At 43.8% G+C, this 23,866-nt stretch overlaps 1 protein-coding gene across 4 annotated transcripts in view; it reads right to left on the bottom strand.

The window, feature by feature from the left end:
• Positions 1-23,866, bottom strand: part of PACSIN2 (protein kinase C and casein kinase substrate in neurons 2) — a 120,629-nt gene that overhangs the window by 49,081 nt on the left and 47,682 nt on the right. For all 4 annotated transcript variants that reach the window (XM_077825944.1, XM_077825926.1, XM_077825916.1 and 1 more), the window contains one exon: positions 1,042-1,164. In XM_077825944.1, coding sequence (XP_077682070.1) covers positions 1,042-1,101 — 60 coding nt within the window. In that variant the 5' untranslated portion in view covers positions 1,102-1,164. The remainder of the gene's footprint in view (positions 1-1,041; positions 1,165-23,866) is intronic.

Genomic DNA, 23,866 nt, shown 5'->3' with positions numbered 1-23,866 from the left:
TAGAGTTTGAGTTAAGGATATTTACTTTGTATATTTTTGACATGTGATGTTACTAATTTGTGTGTTAAACAGTTACAAAGCTTTAATTTTTTAATCTCAATGTCTATTGTCATTAACTTACTGTCTGGCCCCCCCATAATTTCCTGCAACTATGAACATTTAAATCGATCAAAATGGGGGAAAATGCTTAAAACCCATAATTTTGTACAACAGTGAAAATTTAAATCAATAAAAATAAGAAACGCTTAAAAATCAACATTGATATTATACATTAAGATTATAAAAAGACAAAAATCTAATTTTGCCAAGCCTACTTGTAAATCAAGCATCTAAATCATCAGCTGCCTGATGGGAGATCAGGCCAAAACAAACCAATTAATCTGATAGTGCAAGACCCCAGTTATTATGGAAATATTTGAACATCTTCCCTCACCCATTTGTCTCTGCTTTGCCATAGATCAGACCCACAAGTACCAGTCACAAAATAAGTACTTGCACCCTAGAACATTGAGCTTACTTCAACATTATTCCAAAGATCTCATTCTAACATATTGTTTCTTACTCTTAATTTTAAAATTTGATAACATTAAAATTTCTATTTTATGAAGATCAATATATTCAGTAAATCTTTTTAATACAATTATTTTTACTGCTAAAGACCTAGTTACATTAGCTTTTAAGTATACTCCTTAGGTTTTGTCAATCTCTAGCTACAGAAGAAAGTATTTTACACAGACTTCCTAACAGGGCAGAAAAATTATAAAAATGTACACTGAATCCCATATCCTATTAAAATGGATGGCATTTGTGATCTTGTGTGTCAGCATTTTCAGTTTATAAACTTTTAACTTGACAGAACTGAGCCAAAAATGAAAGGTCACTGCTATCCCAAAGGCTACTTCTAAACTTCAAAATAATCACACATTTTATTTATCTTTAGTTGCCTGTAACTCCATATGTGCATAGAAATCATAGTATTCTATGGAAGAGGTGAGAATTAAAAGGAAACACGGTATCTTATAATAAGAGTGTTCAGGTTACCTCCCAGAAGCTATCACTAGAAACCTCTACTCCAACAGAATCATCATATGATCCAGACATTTCTATGTTTGGAGAGCTTGCAAGTGTTCAGTGTTCTATTATCAGCACCAGATCTTCAAAAATCTGTAGGAAGGACAAAGAAAACATTAGTAAACATTAAATTTACCCATAATTTGCTATGATTTTGAGTATCCATTTCTTTCATAGACTTTTAGTCTAAAAGTTAAATGTTACGGGAAAATTGTCAATACCCCCTCCAAACCAATATATGCTCAATTACTGCTTACTTATATCCTTACTTCCAGCAACAGCAAACTAAGTATTACATGTTTGACACACCTACATATATTACGAAAGCCATGTCTACACTAAAAAGTTAAGTCAACCCAGCAATGTCACTCATGTATATGAAAAATCCACACCACTTAGTTACACAGGGCCGGTCTACACTACCATAGTAAATCAATCTAACTTATACAACTTCAGTTATGTGAATAATGTAACTGAAGTCAATGCAGTTAGATCCACTTACCGCAGTGGCTACACTGTGCTGTGTCAACAGGCGAGCATCCCCTGTCAACTTCCCTTACATTTCTAGGGAAGGTGGATTACACAAATCAATGGGAGAGTGCTCTCCCATCTATTTAGCACGTCTTCACCAAATCAACACTCACTACATCAATTGCAGCAGTGCTGATCTACTGGTAAGTGCAGACATGCCCTTAGTTAAGCCGACCCAAGTCCTGATGTAGATAGCCCTAGGTTGATGGAAGAATTCTTCTGTCAAGCTAGCTACTGCCTCTCAGGGAGGTAGATTAACTACAGCAACAGAACTCCTCCCGTTGCTGTATTTAGTGTTGACACTGAACCTCTGCAGTACAGCTGCCATTGTAGTGGTTTAATGTTGAGTGTTTAGTAAGACTTTGTGTACAAACACAAAGTCTTACTAAACACTCAACATCCCTCCACATCAGCCCCAACATACATAATGTGCCATTTTAGTCTTTCCACTGCTGTACGGCAGGCGCTATAGTTGGTTTGTACATAAGAATTTCAGTGTTTCGACCCAGAGTTTTATTTGAACACTGCTTGCCTGGATGTTAATACAACTTCAATCTAGCTAGCAAGGCTCTCTTGACTAACAAAAACCTAGGGAGGACACAGAACAGTAAACTAAGCATAAACTCAGACTCTATAATTAATTTACAATAGCAATAGAAGTTATACTCAAAAACCTTATCTAAATTAAATTTTGTAGACAAATTACAGCTCAATAATTTCAGTTTCTGAATCTTAACGTTCTGTTCTCATTTACAAAAAGGATGGAGAGAAAGGATTGTTTTCTCATACAGCTAGATGACCCATTACAGCCCCAAGGAAGTCACACTGGCAAGTGGGTCAAGGAAATGACCTACTTGTGACCTAGTTAGCCAAGTTTCCAGGCCAGGTTTCCCAAGATTAAATGTTGGCTCATTAACTCTTTCTACCCTAGCAAGTAGGTGCTTCTCCAGCTAAATCCATAAACAGATACAGCACCCATAAATATAAAGCAATTCCCAACTAGCACAGAACAGCAAATGAAATTTAGCCTGACAGAATTCCTGCCGCTAAGCAATTAATGCTTTTTCACATTCAAGGAAATTTCAGGTTTAAATCCTGATACCAAAGGATTGAGTGGCTTTATATGAATACTTTTGAGGATTTTAAACTAATATTTCACATTTATAAAGGAAGCGATGGCTGGAGATGTTGAACCTAGGCTACCTTCTCATACATGGCAAAAACATTGTTAAAAGAGTAGCAGCTGTCATCAGACAGTAATGCTGTATTCCCTATAGTGCTCATCCAACAAGTTCTTATATCTAAGAGTGACAAATAAAGACAAGAAAATGGACAAATTGTATAAGGACTACTGTTAAGAGACCTTTTTTCATTAAGCGTACCTAACTGACTGAGTTCACTGGAGATCAGAAAATTGTTGAACCCCATCAGAACATAAATTTATACAGAATATAAATTTCAGTAATTTGTTAAGCATGTATTAACCAGTTATGGAAAAATGTAATTTCTTGTTATAAGATTACAGTACCAAACCTGTTAATGGTTAAACAATTTTATACAGGTCACAAGGATCAAGCTTTTTCGGGTGGCTATAAGCACAGATTCCTTCATTACTCCACCTGCAAGCTTCTCCCTCCCTCCCTCCCTTTCAAATATTTTATTAACTTCAAAAGTCAGATACCTTTAATCTGAAAGACAAAGTATATAACAGTTTCTCAGCAATAGGATGTTCTATTTATAAGATGTATCTATTTATATTTATAAATCTCATCTGCCGTATTCAAGGCCACAAAACATGTTGGGATAGAAGAGGAGAACATGCCTGAGCCATTACTGAAATTTTCAACTAGAAGATTCTAGACCCAAGAGAAGGAGGTTTAAAAAAAAAAAGTATGTTACCCACAAGACATCAAAAATGAAAAGAGAGCCTCCTCTCTACCCTCAAGACAAAAAAAGATACAATGACATGAGAAGGAAAATGTGATCTTACAAATTTAAGTGATAAGGAGGTTTTATTTGGTTTCCTAAATAAAATAATCTGGATAGTTGAGTTAAATACACTTGCAGTAGATATAAATCAGAAGTTTCCTACTCTCCGGTCACTTCAAGAAGGACCAATATCCCAGTGTAGTTGGTTTAATAGTTTTTCAAAAATCTTTACCTTCCTGTGTGTAAAGGAGTTGTCCTTTATTAATGCACCCATTTTTTTTTTTGGCGGAAACTGCCACCAAACAAAAGATATAATAAAATGTATAGCATTCAGTAGCACCCACGTGTTAGGTAGTGCCTACAAGACATACATGAAGACAGCCTCTGCTGCAAAGAGCTCACAGTCTAAGCAGCAGCAACATAAGAGTGGGATAAAATGTACAATCTTTAACTAACACACACACACCATTTTCTAATGCTTCTAGGCCAAAATTTGTATGTACCATGTGAAAAACCAATCTTGAGAAACAATTGTTAATTCCCCTAGCAGCTGAAAATCCTGCACACTGTTGCTTTTGACTGCATTTGTGATACATTTTACCATATTACAGTGTGTGCTCTTTTGCTACTTAGCACAACACAATGTTTTACAAAATACTAATCACTAAAACTAAAAAAGGTCCATATCTCTTTAGTGGCTTTGCTGATCCTTCACACTCCAGATAAAAGCTGAAGGGAGGGGAATGCATGATGCATGTTCCCTGAGCAGGATAGTTTTGTTTGTAAAGTTCTGTGCAAGGATTTTGTAGGATACCAGACAACTGACTTTAACAGTACTGTTTCTTTCTAAAAGATTAAGGGCTCATCTACACTGGCAATTTACAGCACTGCAACCTTCTCACTCACTCAGCTGTGCTCCCAGCTCTGGTATCTATGCCTCTCATGGAGGTGGTTTTTTTAGAGCGCTGTGAGAGCTCTCTCCCAGCACTCTGCTGTGACCACACAAGCCATGTTAAAGTGCTGCCAGGGCAGTGCTTTAGCATTGCCAATGTAGACTAGCCCTTAGTCACTAGCCTTTAGCAAATTCTCTTGAATTAATACCACAATTAAAGTAATTGTTGTATGATCAACCACTGCCTCTGGAGCTAGAAATGCTGCACTTTGAACTCAAGTTTTTTCCCCACATTAGGGTTGCCAATTTTGGTTGGAGATATTCTTGGAAGTTTCATCACATGACAATCTCTAATTAAAGGTTAATCTGTAATTTCTGGAAACTCCAGGGCAATCCTGGAGGGCTGGAAACCCTATTCCACATTCACATGAAAAAGGTGGTGGCCATGTAGTGCACAGAAGGAGTTAAAGTAGGGATTCAGCAAAGATGCAGATAATCCCAAGCAAAAACAAAAAGATAGTTGAAATAATTCAACTGATTCACAGAACAATATCTAACTCACTGGAGTCTATAGGTACCATAAGGCCATGTCTACACTACGAAAATACTCAGATTTTACAGAATTCAATTTTTGGGATTATATAAAGTCGAGTGCATGTGTCCACACTCAGCACATTTATTCGGCAGCGTGCATCCACAGTACCGTGGCAAGCGTCGGCATTCCGAGCGGTTCACTGTGGGTAGCTATCCCACAGTCCCCGCTGCCCATTGGAATTCTGCGCTGAACTCCCAATGCCTGATGGGGCCAAAAATTTGTCGCAGGTGGTTATGGGTAAATGTCGTCAGTCAACCCTTCCTCCCTCCGTGAAAGCAACAGCACACAACCATTTCACGCCCTTTTCCCTGGATTGCCTGAGCAGACGCCATAGCACGGCAAGCATGGAGCCTATTCAGCTCACCGCAGCAGTTATGACCATTGTAAACACCTCGCGCATTATCGTGCAGTTTATGCAGAACCAGCACCTGAAAAACCAGGCGAGGAGGCAACGGCAGCGCAGTGATGAGGACATGAACAGAGATTTCTCTAAAACCACGGTCCCCAGCAATTTGGAGACCATGGTGTTACTGGGGCAGACTCATGCCATGGAACACCAATTCTGGGCCCGGGAAACAAGCACAGACTGGTGGGACCGCACTGGTGGGACCCGCTGTGTTGCGGGTTTCAGATGATTCCCAGTGGCTCCGAAACTTTTGACTGGTTAAGGGCACTTTCACGGAACTTTGTGACTTGCTTTCCCCTGCCCTGAAGCGCATGAATACCAAGATGAGAGCAGCCCTCACAGTTCACAAGTGAGCGGCAATAGCCCTGCGGAAGCTTGCAATGCCAGACACCTACCGGTCAGTCGAGAATCAATTTGGAGTGGGCAAATCTACTGTGGGGGTTGCTGTGATGCAAGTATCCAACACAATCATTGAGCTGCTGCTATCAAAGGTAGCGACCCGCTGGGAAATGTGCAGGTCACACTAGATGGCTTTGCTGCAATGGGATTCCCTAACTGTGGTGGAGCAATAGATGGAACACATATCCCTATCTTGGGACTGGACCACCAGGGCAGCCAGTACATAAACTGCAAAGGGTACTTTTCAATGGTGTTGCAAACACTGGTGGATCACAAGGGACATTTCACCGACATCAACATGGGATGGCTGGGAAAGGTTCATGACACTCGCATCTTCAGGAACTCTGGTCTGTTTAAATGGCTGCAGGAAGGGATTTACTTCCCAGACCAGAAAATAACTGTTGGGGATGTTGAAATGCCTGTAGTTATCCTTGGGGACCCAGCCTACCCCTTAATGCCCTGGCTCATGAAGCCGTATACAGGCACCCTGGACAGTAGTAAGAAGCTGTTCAACTATAGGCTGAGCAAGTGCAGAATGGTGGTAGAATGTGTATTTGAACATTTAAAGGGTCGCTGGCACAGTTTACTGACTCGCTCAGACTTCAGCGAAACCAATATTCCCATTGCTATTGCTGCTTGCTGTGTGCTCCACAATCTCTGTGACAGTAAGAGGGTGACGTTTATGGTGGGGTGGGAGGCTGAGGCTGAATATGTGCAGCCAGACACCAGGGTGGTTAGGAGTGCTCAGCAGGAAGAGCTGCGCATCAGAGAAGCTTTGAAAACCAGTTTCATGACTGGCCAGGGTACTGTGTGACACTTCTGTTTGTTTCTCCTTGATGAAAACCCGCCCACTTGGTTGCCTCTAAATTCTCTGTAAGCTACCCGCCCTCCCCCCTTCGATCACAGCTTGCTTGCAAAGGAAATAAAGTCACTATTGTTTAAAAAAAACATGTATTCTTTATTAATTGATTATAAAAATAGGGAGATAACTCACAAGGTAGCCCGGGTGGGGTGTGGGAGGAGGATAGGAGAGAAGGAAAAGGCCACTTTAAAACTTCTTGAACGACAGTCTTCTGTTGCTTGAGCTGTCCATTGGGGTGGAGTGGTTGGGTGCACGGAGCCTCTCCCCCGCGTTCTTGGGCATCTGGGTGAGGAGGCTATGGAACTTGGGGAGGAGGGAGGGCGATTAAACAGGGGCTGCAGTGGCAGTCTGTGATCCTGCTGCCGTTCATGAACCTCCACCAGATGCCAGAGCATGTCCATTTGATCCCACAGTAGCCCCAGTGTTGCCTCATGCCTCCTCTGATCTTCCTGCCGCCACCTCTCCTCACCTTCATCAGCCACTTTCCTGTACTCTGCTATTGTGTCCCTCCACACATTCTGCTGAGCTCTGTCAGTGCCGGACGACTGCATGAGCTCAGAGAACATTTCATCGTGCGTGCATTGTTTCCTCCACCTTATTTGAGATAGCCTTTGGAATGGAGGAGGGAGGCTTGAAACATTTGCAGCTGCTGGAGGAAAAAAAGAGAGAGTGAAGTATTTTAAAAGACACATTTTACAGAACAATGGCTATACTCTTTCACAGTGAACAATACTATTCACATTACATAACACATGTGATTTTGGTACAAGGTCACATTTTGCATCTTATATTGAGTGCCTGTGGCTTTGGTGTTAGAGATCACACATGCAGTGCCGGGCAACAGAATTCGGCTTGCAGGTGGCCATGGTAAGCCATAGTCTTTCGGCTTCTGCAACCTTCATAACAGCAGCGCCCTCCTCTCCCATACCAAGCAAAGCATGTTGAGTTGGCCATTTAGTGCTGCAGTTTTCCTGTTAACGTGCAGCAGCAGAAACCAAACTAACCCCCTCCCCTCATCCAATTCTCTGGGATGATTGCTTTACCCCTCACCCCACCGCGTGGCTGGTATCAGGGAAGATCCCTGCTAGCCAAACACGAACAGTTCAGCATCAATCCCACCCCCCCTCCCCCACAGCGTGGCTAACTGCGGGGAGGATTTCTTTTCAGCCACAGGCAAGCAGCCCAGTAGGAATGGCCACCTCTGAATGTCCCCTTAACTAAATTCCCCTATTTCAACCAGGTTACCATGAACAATATCACTCTCCTGAGGATAACACAGAGAGATAAAGAACAGATGTTGCTTGAATGCCAGCAAACACTGGGACCATATGCTGCCAGGCTTTGCCATGCAATGATACCAAATTACTTGCTACTAGCATGGCATGGTAAAGTGTCCTACCATGGAGGACGGAATAAGGCTGCTCTCCCCAGAAACCTTCTGCAAAAGCTTTTAGAGTACCTCCAGGAGAGCTTCACGGAGATGTTCCTGGAGGATTTCCGCTCCATCCCCAGATACATTAACTGACTTTTCCATTAGCTGTACTGGCCACAAATGCATCCCAAGTCCTCAGTGCTACTTAATCATGAAAAAAACCTCTCTTTTATAACATGTATTATATTTTAAAAGGTACACTCACCAGAGGTCCCTTTTCCGGCTTGGTTGGGTTGGGAGAGTATTTCAGTCAGGGTGATAAAAAGATCCTGGCTGCTGGGGAGAACGGTGTGCTGTGTGCTCTCCTCAAGCTCGTCCTCTTCCTCATCTTCCCCTTCCGCAAAATCCTCAGGCATGGCAGAGAGTACCCCATCATCGGAGTCCACGGACAGGGGTGGGGTAGTGGTGGCGGCCCCCCCCCCCGAGAATTGCATGCAGCTCAGCGTAGAAGCAGCATGTCTGGGGCTCTGTCCCTGATCGTCCATTTGATTCTTTGGTTTTCTGGTATGCTTGTCTGAGCTCCTTAAGTTTCACGCGGCACTGTGTTGAATCCCTGCTGTAGACTCTGTCCCTCATGGCCTTGGAGATTTTTTGAAATGTTTTGGCATTTCGTCTTTTGGAACGTAGTTCTGATAGCATGAATTCCTCTCCCCATACAGCGATCAGATCCAGTACCTCCTGTGCGGTCCATGCTGGAGCTCTTTTTCGATTCTGGGACTGCATGGTCACCTGTGCTGATGAGCTCGCCTGGCCAAACAGGAAATGAGATTCAAAAGTTCCCAGGGCTTTTCCTGTACACCTGGCCAGTGCATCCGAGTTGAGAGTGCTGTCCAGAGCAGTCACAATGGTGCACTGTGAGATAGCTCCCAGATACCAATACCTTCGAATTGCGTCCGCACTAACCCTAATTCGAAATGGCGATGTCGATTTCAGTGCTAATCCCCTCGTTGGGGAGGAGAACAGAAATCAGTTTTAAGAGCCCTTTATGTCAAAAAAAATTGCTTCGTTGTGTGGACAGGTGCAGAGTTAATTCGATTTAACGCTGCTAAATCCGACAAACTTGTAGTGTAGAGCAGCCCTTAAACAAGAGTTTCCCTTTGCTTAATTATTTTAAAGGGAAAATAAATGAAAACAAATATCCTCCCAATTATAAGGACTATGTTTGATTTAAGCATGTCACATGCTCCTCAATATCCAATAGCATTAATCTTTATTCTACTTGTTAGCCTTTTTATACATGATTTTAGAATAAAATATGCAAAGATACATGCCTAAAATGGACCCTCAACCCTTTCAAACACTCCTTATCTTACACATTTTATCTGTTATTTTTCAAAAGGATAAAGTACTATTTATATTTGATGGGCAACAGATGCAATCCCTTCTTCCCCCAAGTAACCTTAATAAGCTTAATCAATCAGGGTTGAGCATGACCACACAAATTAAAAACACACCTTTTTTCCTAGTTAGACTCTAAATATAACATCATGAGGGCAATACCATATTTATCTGGGATTGTTTAATATTATTGACAAACTAAAATATAACTTGTTAAATATTATTAGTTTTTCCACATAAAGGACAAATGTCTTTTTTGCACAGTGTCATCTACATATGTAAATGCACAGAGAAAAAAAAAGTGCTGAGTTTTCCAAACAATGCTAACCAAATTAAATAGTAAATATGTACTGTAGTACTTAGATGGATAATCCAGCTAACAGTTCCCTGATAAATCAAATAGAAGTGGGGACAGATCTCTAGTATAAAGATTCAAACAAAAAATGTCCTGGCATAAAGCTGTGTTAATTATGTAGAAAATATTTATCTAGAGAGGTTTTAGAGAAAAATTTGGATATGTTTCAGAACAATGTATTTTGTCAGTCCAAATCATAATGGACTGCGACAATAGTATGGTCATCTGGGATTGCGTGAAAGACAAAGAAAAACAGTTTCCCATCTTGTGTCATGTTTACTATACTGCAGTTAGAATGGAGTTTTGTTATGGACTGACAATTATCTGTTTATGAGATAAACACAGAATAAGTCAATGTCACTAAAATATAGGTAGTATTGGTAGTTTTTTAAAATAGGAACACACCATGCAAAAGTATTTAACTGAAATTCCCTAAAAAAAGAAAAGAAAGTAGTGATTAGAAGGAATCATTCTGCCAAGAGGTGAACAACAAGTGCCGCTGGGTAAAAGTCCACTTATTTTCCACAAGTGTTCACTTAACTGCAAGCTGAAAATACCTATTTAAAATTCAATATTCCCTTGAAGTTCTGTCACTGATGTTCCAGTGTAACTATTGAAAGTATTGCACCCCTAACATATATCTAGACCCATCTGTGACATTGCACTCTATATGATTTTATAAAACTATACTAATGAGTGTGAATATAATGTAACTGGAATATGCTTCATGCAAAAGGTCTCTTGTAAGGTAACATTACAAAGCTTATAATCTACTCAGTGTGGTCATCCTATTTGTATAAATGTATCACTCTTGTATCTGAAACTAGAAATATGAACTACAACTCTGAGGTCCTATTGTAGTTATGCAAAGGGGCCATTAATAGTGGTTTGGAATCTTCATGGCTCCCATTAACCAGGACAATTACCTGTAGATGGCTCTGTTTTACTTGTAAGTCTCCTGTATACCTGTGGGCTGACAAGTGGGTAATGGAGTCTTACAGTGACATGTGATCAAGTCACTTGAACTGGAATCCATCTTTAACCTGGTGCTTTTCCATTGAGAAGAGGGGTGGGAACCCAGAAGGACAAAGGATTCCCGCCTCATGCAAAAGATATACAAGTGGGTGGAACAGAACAAAGGGGGCGGCAGTCATGAGAAATCCCCTAGCTACCACCTGAGCTGGAACAAGGGCTGTACCAGGGGAAAGGATTGTGTCCAGACTAGGAAGGCGCCAGTCTGTGAAAGAAACTTACTGAAACATCTGAGGGTGAGATTTTATCTGTATTCAGGTTTATTACTGTATTAGACTTAGACTTGCATGTTTTATTTTATTTTGCTTGGTAATTCACTTTGTTCTGTCTGTTACTACTTGGAACCACTTAAACCCTACTTTCTGTATTTAATAAAATCACTTTTTACTTATTAACCCAGAGTATGTATTAATACCTAGGGTGCTAACAGCTGTGCATATCTCTCTATCAGTGTTATAAAGGTTGAACAATTTATGAGTTTACCCTGTATACACATTATACAGGGTAAAACAGATATATTTGGGGTTTGGACCCCATTGGGAGTTGAGCATCTGACTCTTAAAGACAGGAACACTACTTAAGTTGCTTTCAGCTAAGTCTGCAGCTTTGGGGCATGTGGTTCAGGCCCTGGGTCTGTGTTGGAGCAGACTGGCATGTCTGGCTCAATAAGACAGGGTTCTGGAGTCCCAAGCTGGCAGGGAAAGCAGGGGCAGAAGTAGTCTTGGCACATCAGTTGGCAGCCCCAAGGGGGTTTCTGCGATCTAACCCGTCACACCATCGTTTACATGCACACAGGTAACATCCCTTGCAAACATATTCCAGTACATAGCTATCATTAAGAAAGATTTTTCTAATATCTAACCCAATTTCCCTTGCTCCAGATTAAGCCCATTACTTCCTGTCCCGTCTTCAGTGAATTGGGAGAAGAATTTGTCACCCTCCTCTTTGTAACAGCCTTCAGATATGTTAAAGACTTATCAGCTCCCCACTCAGTCTTCTTTTCTCAAAGCTAAATGTGCCTTTTTTTTTTTTTTAAACCTTCCCTCATAAGTCAGGTTTTCTAAAACTTCTATCATTTTTGTTGCTCCCCTCTGGATTCTCTCCAATTTGTCCACATCTCTCTTGATATGTGGCAGCCAATACTTGACACACTACTCCAGTTGAGGCCTCACCAGTGCTGAGAGTGGGGACAATTACCTTCCTTGTCTTACATATGACACTCCCGTTAATACAGCCGAGAATGATAGTATCCTCCCATACAATTGCGTCAAATTATTGGCTCATTCAATTTGCGATCCACTACAACCCCCACATTCTTTTCTACAGTAACACGTAGCCAATTATTCTTCATTTTGCATTTGTGCATCTGATTTTTCTTTACATATAGTACTTTTCAATTGTCTTTATTGCATTTCATCTTGTTGATTACAGACCAGTTCTCCAATTTGTCAAGATGCTTTCAAATTCTAATCCTGTCCTCTTAACTACAACTCCTCCCAGCTTGGTGTCATTTTAAAATTTTACTCCATTTCATTACCTAAGCCATTAAATAGCCTATTTAGTGTTTTTAAAATAAAGCCTTCATACAATGAGCATTAGAGTTTGCTTTGGATTTGAGGAAACCAAAGTCTTTTTAAAATAATTCTATTTTATTGATCATTAATGTTAAAATTGGGAAAAAAAGGTTCTGTAGTAATGGTGTAATGTCAATTCACCTTCAATTTAAAAAGTTCAGAGTATGTTACTTTAGGACCATTTAAGTTGACAAACTAGTTGGAAAACTGGAAGAGATCAAGGCTGCAATGGAACAATATTTTCTGAATAGATACAGAGAACAGGTGTTTGGGGGGGGGGGTTTAAAATAAAACTGCATAAAACAGAAAACTTTTTCCATAAAAGCAAGAAAATAACTATGATTCAGGAAATTCTGATTAATTGTAATATTTATATATGCCAGATACTATGCTATGAGAAAGTATGAACAAGCATATTAAGAGAAATATTGTGAAGTCATGGCAACAAATAGCGCAGCAACTCTGGTTGTACAGCACTATTTAAAAATAAACCAAATAATGACATACCAGCATTAAGCTACAATGAGTCATACTGTCCTGTTGAAATACATTTAATAGAACAGCCAGTCCTTTAAACACATTTGTCTTTAGGGCTTGGTTCTTCCCCCCACGCCCCAGAAATTTTTAAAAAGTTTGCACAAGAGAAAAATCTGAACCGTGTCTTTCACACTTTTAGTTTATTTACCCCAAAAAGGAGGGAAATGAAAATATTTTATTCCTAATTTTTATTCTGTCATTCCAGATTACCGAAAGAGAAAAGATTGATTCTGCATAGATTTTCAACTGTACCTGAAGGCAGAGTCCAAGAGGTTGTCTGGCAAAAAAAGGCCACAGATTTCCCATTTTCAAAGTTAAAAATCAGAGTCCCCAGCTCATGGAAAGGTACTAGTCTCTGAATCCTTCTCTGGCACTTCATCTGTTGGATCTGTCTCTGGCTAGCAGGAATGGAAGTTCTCAAATCCTCCATATCTTTCAGGATATGCTCCCTTCCTAAGACTTATGTCTTTGATCCCAAAAAATCTTTGCTGTCACAGGGAGCAGTCACAGCGTCGCCATTCACTCTTTTCCATCGTTTATTCCTATATAAAGTCCAGCCTCGTCACGTCTTTGCATTCAGCATCCCACCACCTACACAGGGGTCGCCTTTATGTCAGACTAACCTTGGTTGTGTTTGCATCATTTTCTTTGGGATGCTATCGTCTGTCTTCTGCAGTGTCCCCACCACTGTAATTTTCTAAGTTGTAGCCAATCCCATACCCTGATTTCTGTTTCTTACTTAATTGGTCTTAAAATAATTCCACTTTACACTGGCCATCTTTCAAAACACAAACATACAAACCTTATCTCCACTGCTTCCAGCCTTTTTCCTCTCTCATTTACTGCAGCTGCTTCTTGACCACAGAGTTAAGTACACTGGTTTGATAAAAATATTGTTTTGTACCAAAGTGAAAATTTATCAGTTGATGATTTTGTGAATTTCTTACAGCATTCATAGCTAAGGTACATCTCCTTTTAACCTAACCCTTGGTAGAATCATCAGCATTGATCAAGCTTCCTAAGTACACACAAGATTGTCCCTTTCCCAAGATACAACCACTTTGTCATCTTGGCGTTTACTGTAAGTACAATTCGATTACACCAATTTTCCAAAGTAGCAAAGAGTACCATTAATTCACATCTGCCAGTTGTACGATGTCATCTGCATGAATGAAGAAGCTTAACTCTAGATCACACGTCATGCCCTCCAATTCATCTATTATTTCTTAACGTCCAGTTTAAGAACGTGATGAAAAGTGACAGTTACTCCACATCTCTTTGTTTTACGCCAAACTGACCTAAACAAGTTGCTTAATTTTCTATCAGTTCTTATGGCACTGATGGGAAATAGGAAAATTTTATTTTACTTACTGAAAACTTCCTCTGAACTACAAGATACACAGATGCATTAACTAATGGACTCTCAGCCTACATTTTTATTACAGAAGCAGAACCAGACCAGTCAGTCACTGACAGCAAAGAGAGCAGCCAGAGACAATGAAGAGCCCATCAGCTGAGAGCTTTCAAAAGGTTAATATCAATTGCAGACTGGAACTTTCTAATGAGCTTATATGCAATAAACTGAACTCTTATTGTGAGACTATGAAATATGGGAGACACTTTACGATTGTTAACACCAATATTATAATACTGCAAGGAATCTGACCAGATATGCCATGTAAGGTATCTACGAAAATGCTATAATTTGCCAAATATGATAATCTTGTTTATATGTTTATATCACCTTTGTATTGTGAGTTAGAGATATGTATGGTATATCTGTATTTCCAGTCTTTGTGCCGTGTTTCTGGGTGATACCCCCAGACAGAATGGCATCAACACTAAGCAGGCTTGATGGCCCATCAAGGGAGATCAGTTATACAATGAACCCATTGAAAGGAACTATGGGATACACCTTATGAGTCAGCAAGGCATTTGGTATGCTTATGGACAGAACTCTGAGGGCTTGGCTACACTTACATTTTATAGCGCTCTAACTTGCTGGCTCAGGGGTGTGAAAAATCACACACAGCCGCCCCCGAGCACAGCAAGTCAGAGCGCTTTAAAGCTAGTACGCTCAGAGCTAATCCCCTTGTGGAGGTTGATTACCAGGAGTGCTGGGAGAGCTCCTGGTAATCCACACACGCACTTCAAAGCACTGCCACGGGAGTGCTTCCACGACAGCGCTTTGAAGTTTCCAGTGTCTCCATGCCCTAAGGTTCTTCCATGCCCATGTGCTGTGAAGCTTGTGTCTGGGACACAGGAAATACAAGCCAAATGGTAAAACGAATATAAAGGTCAGCTGCATTATCTCCATTGTGTCTTCACTCCTACTTCTTTCCTCTGGAGTAACTTTTCTACAAATGAAAAGTTTGTACAAAGTCCCTGAACAAAGGACTGAATGATCCATCCAAGCTGTGGGTGTGTTTCAGAAGCACTTTCCTGCTTCCCCTCCTGTGGGTTCTGTTCTGAATCTGAAAAGTTGTCCCCCTTTCTGAAAGATACCAAGTGACTCTCAGAATCATAGAATATCAGGGTTGGAAGGGACCTCAGGATGTCATCTAGTCGAACCCCCTGCTCAAAGCAGGACCGATCCCCAACTAAATTATCCCAGCCAGGGCTTTTAGAACAAGGTCAGCCTTGTTCTCTACCCAGGATGGTGTGGATTGCACCCTCAGCAAGTGCAAGTCCAGTTTTTCTAAATAGTCCCAAACCACTTCTTTCTCCACAGAGGGCTGGTCACCTTCTCCCCATGCTGTGCTGCCCAGTGCAGTAGTCTGGGAGCTGACCTTGTTCTCTACCCAGGCCTTTTCTTTCCATGGGGAGGATGGACGAGAACACCACTTGCACCTCAAACTCCTTTATCCTTCTTCCCAGAGCCACGTAGTCCACAGTGATCCGCTCAAGGTCATTCTTGGCAGTATCATTGGTGTCCACATGAAGAAGAAGGAAGGGATAGCGATCTGAGGGCTTGATGAGTCTCGGCAGTCTCTACGTCACATCACGAATCTTAGCTCCTGGCAAGCAGCAGACTTCTGTTTTCCCGGTCAGGGCGGCAGATAGATGACTCAGTCCCCCTGAGGAGAGAGTCCCCGACCACCACCACCCGCCTCCTTCTCTTGGGAGCGGTGGTCGCTCTTGTGCCTGTAAGATGTGGATTTGTGCTTCCTTCTTAGAGCTGCCCCTTCCTGGGGAAATCAAGCACCAGAACACTGACATAGGTGAAGGAGTTTTGGGTCTGTTCCTAGATTTCCTGAGTAGTACAGCCTTTTTGACATATCTTATACATAGCCATACATAATCAACAAAGGAGGCTGTTTCAGAGAAATTGGAAGACTAAAAATGGCTCACTCAGCCATGGCCGTAGCTTACTAAGGTTTGGAAAAACGATGGCATCTCCAAATATATGAAGGTTCAACTGGTGAAAAGCTTAACTTTTCCATAGCAACATATGGATGTGAATCATGGGAAATGAATGCTGCTAACAAGAAAACCGAAGCTTCTGAGATTGGTGCTGTGAAAACTTTTGCATCCCCCTTTGATGGAAAAAACAACAAATGCTTTTGCTAGAAACATTACTAGAGAGAAGCAGACCCTGCTGTCAGAAATCAACAGGGGCAAACTTATGTATTTTGATGACATCAAGCATAGAGATGTAAATAACCTCAAGCGAGTTACCATGGAAAGAGAGGTGGAATGTCATCCTAGTAGGGAATGACCAGGAAAGAGATGGTTAGATGGTGTGCAGCAGCTCACTGGAGGTCAGCTACTGAGTGCTAAAAGCTAGCGACAGGTCAAGGTGGCTTCCAGAAATTCTACTCTGACGTCACCAGTGTTCAGATATGAATAAATGGATTTTTATTTAGTTTTGTCCTGTGAGAACCTGGGAAAGAAAGCAAGCCAGATGACTGTGTGGACTAGACACTGCACCTCCCTCATTTTCTCTTTTTCCAGTTTGCCCCAGGGATTCTTGCCATCTGGTGTGACAGGAAGAACCTCTTGCTGGAATCCCCTAACTGAAGAGGAAGCAGTCCAATTCCCCGGACCTGACCCTTCTTTTTGCCTGGTACTAAAACCTTCGCATACATCCCCTGAGATGGAGGCTTTGATTGATTCTGCACAATGGGGGACACTGCTAGAGAAAAACTGCTATGCCAGATACAGGTCCATGATGCTAAATTTGAAAAATGAACACTCTTCTGAACCCTACAATGAACTGAGGCTGGTGATGACAAAGCCTCTCAGAGGGATCAGGCTCTGGCCCTGAAAGGGGAAAGCATACCCTGGGACTGAGTGCTCGAAGGGAAGCCCCAGAGGAAGGGGGCTGTGGACAGACTGAGGCACCCTCTGTCTGAGCTGACAGCAGGTCGTTGAGAAAATCCCTTGGAGAAGGGGGAACATCTGTGCTCCGTGCTCCTTGACTACTTCTCCTATGTCCCCTTCAGCCCTCTCCCCCCTCAAGCACTTCTAAGGAGTAGGGAGCACGGGCATAAGAACCTGGACCACAGTTGTAGCCACATACACATGCACCACCATGAAAGGGGAGCGTGTCCCATTCTTTAGAGGGGTCATGTTCCAGTTTTTCCCCTGGTTGTTGGCTCTGAAACCTGCTCCAGGATCCAGTGTTCTTGCTGCTCTGGGTCTGTGTTTACTGATCCTAGTTCAAGAGAGGGACCCTACGAAGGTCCTTGCCCCAGCTGCCTCTACTGTGATGTGAAGGGTTCCTGATCACAGAATATGCAGATACCCATGATAGTGAAGTGTGGGGGGACATGCAGGGTTGCATGCCCCCACCCCTCCTGGATTGCTCTGTCACATGGTGTGGTCAGCCCAGCCCCCGCTCTGCGGAGCGGCTGAGCCAGAGCAGGGAGAGGCAGAGGTAGGAGCAGAACCACAGCTGGGAGCTGAGGCAGAAGAACAGCTTGGAGCTGCACTGAGGGGCTGCTTTTTTGGGGGAGGGGGGAAGGAGACGGGATGACGACGACTGCCAGAAGGCTGGGCAAGACTCAAGCTGTTCTGGGGTTGTCCCCACCCCCACCGTTAGCAGGCACAGGCCATCTAACCCATCTAGGCATTCCAAATGGGCTGGAGCAAACAGCATACATCTGTGCTTTTCCCCTTTTTCTTCCCCTTCTCTTCTACGCTGCATTTTTGAGTGTGCAGGGGCTGAGAACAATCCCCAATGGAGTCTCGGCAGTAGGCAAGAACCAGAACCTCAACTTCGCAATGTAGGAGAGGACCAGAAACTACAGAAGGCTAATTGTATAAAATGTTTTTGCTCTGCAACAGGAAGTTTGGTAAACGTCCTGCAGCTACCAGCTACGGACGCAGAATGAAAACTGGTACACTCTTAAGCGTATCTCGCAATCAGTATCTAAAAGGTCTGGCTCAGCCTACGCAGCTTCATGTAGACAGAGAGCTCACTGGTTAATGGATCTGTGGATCCTGTATACAAAAGTTAAGGATTCATTACTCTATACCAGTGGGAGGCAACCTGTGGCCTGTCAGGGTAATCTGCTGGCGGGCCGCCAGACCGTTTGTTTACATTTGCTTGGCCACCTGCAGCTCCCAGTGGCCAGAGTTCGCTGTTCCCGGCCAATGGGAGCTGCAGGAAGCGGCGCAGGCCTGGCCACAGCTTCCGCGCTGCTCCGTTTGGCTGGGAACAGCGAACCGCAGCCACTGGGAGCTACAGGCAGCCATGGAAATGTAAACAAATGGTCTGGCGGCCTGCTGCAGATTACCCTGATGGGCCGCATCTGGCCCGCGGGCTGCAGGCTGCCCACCACTGCTCTATATTTACTCCAAGCTTCTCGATGCTGTAAAAAAGTTTCTACTGCTCTACGCCTTAACTACCTTTGCCGTTCATAGTTTTCCCAATTAGCAGTAGTATGAAATGGACATGAATCTCATCAGTGTCACTGTTGTCCACAAGGTTCCCAATATCAGGAGCCAAAATGAAACGTGTCATAAGAAGAGCTGATAGCAACACCAACAGTTAAGTTGCCTAAAACTTCCCATTATAAAGACGCTGTTTTAGTTGTTTATAAATGCCAAACTTCAACAATTCAGGCTGAAATGTCTCCTGGTGGGTGTCTGCCTGAAGGCAAAATGTATTTATTTAAACATTTCAGCTGTTTCTCGGAATGAGATTAAGGAAGAATAAGTTTTGCCCATGTTAAAAAATTTCTTACAACTGTTTCACTGAAAAACTCTACTCTCTCTGATTTGGAGCAGGGACCAGAAACTTAGCAGAGAATTTTGTCTTCTCAGTGAAAATCCATCCAAATTTGGCTAAATTATAGGCCGGGGGGGGGGGGGTAGGGGGGATTCAGTATGCACAGTTAGAGGCTTGTTAGAGTTTAGTAGCTAAATTGTCAGAAGATTCTGTGTCTAATGGGCATGCTCCAGCTCAGGAGCTTCTCCTGGCAATGAGGGCCCTCTGTGGCAACAGGAGTAGGAATTAAATGCAGGGATCCCATCTCTCCTGTGCTTTCAATTCTTCCCTGCTGGTATTCACGAGGAGGGAACCTGACTGGAATTCAATGGGATAAGTCAAGGGAGTGGGGAGGAACAGGGCAGGGAGATGGCACACAGGCACAAGCTGTTGGGAGTAAATATTAGGAGACAGAGAGAGCATTTGGGGTGGACAGGGCAAGAAAGATCTAACCCACTACAGCACCTGTTCAAAAACCTGGAAATAGAACCAAGATTCCAAGTCTCAACATTCCTTTGCCGTCTAGCAAACAGCTGTGAAACCTACTGACAAATTGTGTCTCATCCCCCTCTTGTTACTAGCCCACAAAGGATAACAGCCTACTACTGATATCAGTTACCTCTGTAGTTGAAGTTGTAGAGATCTGTACAATAGATCTAAGGATCCAATACTGCTGACGACTCATGTGGGGAGTTAACATCATTGAAATGATATCTTTAGAGTTAGTTTTATTTTAATTTACATCCAAAAAACAATATTACAAGAACATTAAGGTTGCAAAAGTCAAGCACTTAAAAAGTTAGAAAGTGCCAGAATGAAGGCTAGCTGTGCAAATGTAATTCAGACCCCTTGTGCTTATGCATTATGACACAGTCTAATTATACGATCATTGGGGGTTTTTCCCTGCCTCATTCAGTGTCCTGGATGCACAGTGCTCAGGAAATGAACAGGGTTGTATAGTGAATGAAGCTGTTGTCTGTAGGATCCCTGCCTCCTTTGTTGCAATAGGTGGAATGTGTGTAGTGAATAGAGCAGACGATTACAGGAAGAGAAAGGATCCTCTTGTGATTTAAGCACTTGAACGATACCCTGGAGAACTGAATCCTGCCATATAGTTCCTATGTGATGCTGGGAAGTTACAGATGCCAAAATTTTCATAAAAAGAAAAGGAGTACTTGTGGCACCTTAGAGACTAACCAATTTATTTGAGCATGAGCTTTCGTGAGCTACAGCTCACTTCATCAGATACATACCGTGGAAACTGCAGCAGACTTTATATATACACAGAGAATATGAAACAATACCTCCTCCCACCCCACTGTCCTGCTGGTAATAGCTTATCTAAAGTAATCGTCAGGTTAGGCCATTTCCAGCACAAATCCAGGTTTTCTCACCCTCCACCCCCAGGTGGCCACTAACTATTTGTTGCTTATTTTATGGGTGCCCAACTTTAGACACATGGGTCAGGTTTGAAAATGCTTCTGCAACTTCAAGTGAAGTCAATGAGAGTAGTACAGTGAATGTACAAAGTAGTATAAAAATGCTGAGTGTTGGGGAGAGGGCTCAATTCCGTTTTTAACTTTGCCAGCTGTGGGCCATGTTATACGTTTGGACTCCATATTATTCTCAATACGTACCAGGACAGCCACCAATGTCAGCTGGAGATTTGTACAAAAATCAAGGGTAGACTACAGCCTTTATATAGTAATTGAACTATTAGTTATTTGTTCAGTACCATATTGTCAGTGTCATTCAGTGAGAAAGTATTCCCTTCTACAGTCACCATTTCTGCTCTCTTCCTTTCCCATCCTCCTCTTGTTTCTCTTCCTTGTCTCTGCAAATCTCTTTTCTTTCCTCTGACCTTCACCTCCAACCACCTTCCTATTCATCCACAAACATGATCAGCGGAAATTGTTGAAACAAATCTGATTCATCACTGATGAAAACAAGTCTACTGAGAAGTAGTTTAATTGTACTAAACTTGGACCATATCCTCTACTTCTATACCACAATTCCATGAAAACACAACCCTCAGTATTTTGCAGCAGACATCAATTTTGTTTATATTTTAACTGACAAATTATGCCAAGACATTCACTGTAACTTAAATTCAAAAGAGATATCTACATAGTTTTCTGTGCAGTTAGAGCAGGGATGGGCAAACGACAGCCCGCGGGCCATATCTGGCCTGTCAGAACTTTTCATCGAGCTCCCGATGGGGAGCAGGGTTAGGGGCTTGCTCCCAGTGTTCCCTCTAATTTTTCCCACCCAGGTGCGGAATGAATTTTGTTATGTGCACCAATATGGAGGTGATGTGCGACACCTCCATAGAGGGGTATGAGGGCTCCAGCTGGCAGTGCAGGCTTTGGAGTGGGGCCGGGGATGAGGGGCTCAGGGCTGGTGCAGGGGGTGAGGGCTCCAGCTGGGGGTGCAGGCTTTGGGTGGGGGCAGGGATAAGGGGCTCAGGGCTGGGGCAGAGGACTGGGTGCAGAAGGTGAGGGCTCTGGCTGGGGATGAGGTGCTATGGACTGGGGCAGAGGGTTGAGTGCAGGCTCCAGCTAGGGGTGTGAGCTCTGGGGTGGGGCCGGGGATGAGGGGTTCGGGGTGCAGGAGGGTGCTCCAGGGCCACGTTGGGGAGAGAAGCCTCCCCCAGTGCTCTCTTCCCACAGCAGCACCTGGGCTGGGGGGAGAGAGGCACCTGTCCTCACCACAGGAGCTCTGGGGCTGAAGGATAGCCACTCCTCCCCTGGGCCAGGCCATGCTCCTCCAGCCACACCTGGGCCTGATCTGATCGTGGCTGGATCCGGGCCACTCCGACCACGCCTGGGCTTGGGCCGTTCCAGCCGCAGCAGGTCCAGGCCGCAGGGTGAGCTGAGGTCAGGGAAGGGGCGTCTCTCCCCCAGCAGGTCTTCAGACAGGTTCCCTAAGCACCTGTGCAGCGCTACATAGGCTGCTGCGCCATTGCACAGCTTACAGGGAAATTAGCTTGCCCAGCTTCAGCGCTCCAGCCAAGGAGCAGGGTCGGGGACCGCTCCGTGCACACATGTCCCAGCTCCGCACAACTCCTGGAAGCGGCAGCATGTCCCCTGCTCTGGCTCCTATGCGTAGGGGCAGCCAGGGGGCTCTGCATGCTGCCCCTGCCCCTAGCATCGCCCCCCGCAGCTCCCATTGGCCACGGGAACCATGGCCAACGGGAACTGCCAGGGCAGTGCCTGCGGACAGGGCAGTGCGCAGAATTTCCTGGCCGTGCCTCCACATAGGAGCCGGAGTGGAGATGTGCCAACTGCTTCCAGGAGCTGCCTGAGGTAAGCACCATCTGGAGTCTGCACCCCTGAGATCCCTCCCCCCCGCACTCCAACCCAACCCTGATCCCCCTCCAAACCCCTCAGTCCCAGCCCGGAGCACCCTCCTGCACCTCAAATCCCTCATCCCCAGCCAGAGCCCTCATCCCCGCCCCTGCACCCCAACCCCCAATTTTGTGAGCAACCCCCGCCATACAATTTCTATACCCAGATGTGGCCCTCAAGCCAAAAAGTTTGCCCAGCCCTGAGTTAGAGCTATTTTAGAGCAAACACATCAAGGATTATAGCACTGTAAAGTAGCAAATGAGCTCAATTTTCTCCCTTTACAGTGCAACGGATATTTCTGGCACATGTAAAGAAAAACTCAAATATGCATATTTATGTACAGTTACAATGCTGCTTGAGACAACATCTGACCTAGGTGCAACAATTTTAGGAATATTAGGAGTCAACTGATTTTCCATAAAATATCAACCTACATGGTTGACTGATGGCAACACCCTTTAAAATAACAAATTAATGCAGTGCTGTCTGCAAAGGTCAGACTCATTAGCTGAACCACAACTGAACATGGATTGCTAGTGCAGGGGTTCTCAGGACAAATTACTTGGTGGCCTCAGAGTGCGGCCATCAACTCTCGCTGGTGGCCACTCCGACACTTTCCTAAAATACTTAATTAGCTTCAGGAAAAACAAATAGATATGCACATATACATGTCCAAATCATGGTCATTTATTTACTGCTAGCTAGTATGTCAGTTATAAAAACTGATATTAAACATGCAAGTATCACTTTTCACAGCAGACTTACTCAGCCCTGGCAAGCCTGGGAACAAATTAAGCCCTGGTTGGGGAGTCAGGGAAGGTGGGGGAGGCCAGGGGCGATGGGGATGGATGGGTGCCTGAGGGAGGCAGCTGTGGACCAGAGCCTGAAGCTCAGGGGATGGGACCCAGGGACAGAGCCTGAAGCTGGGTGGCTGAAGCCCGGGGCTAGAGCCCCAAACCCCACAGCCAGAGCCTACCACCCCAGGGCTGAAGCCCAAAGCCTGAGCCCCATCACCCCAAGAAGGTGGGAAACTCACCGGCTGCCTGCTCCTCCAGCGTTGTGCCCCTGGTGTATCCAGAGATGGGCAGGGCCCAACCCCTGCTGGAGGCCCCAGCAACCAACTCCAAAGCAGTGTATCCAGGACCAACTGCGGGGGAGTGGGAGCTGCACTGCTTTTCCCCTCCACCGCCAAATCACAGCCCAGGAGGCTGCGGCCACAAGAAAAGCCACAGTGGCAGCATTTGAGAAACGCTGTGCTAGTGTCTCTTTCAGGCCAATAAGATATCTGAGAGTAGTTAACACTGCCTTCCCACCATTCCTTTAAGCCAGTGTTTCTCAATGAAGTCCATGTA

This window comes from Eretmochelys imbricata, chromosome 1 (assembly GCF_965152235.1).
Source record: "Eretmochelys imbricata isolate rEreImb1 chromosome 1, rEreImb1.hap1, whole genome shotgun sequence".
NCBI classification, from domain to species: Eukaryota; Metazoa; Chordata; order Testudines; family Cheloniidae; genus Eretmochelys; species Eretmochelys imbricata.
The sequence above is the reverse complement of the archived record's forward strand: the minus strand, read 5'-3'. Positions and strand labels throughout refer to the sequence as shown.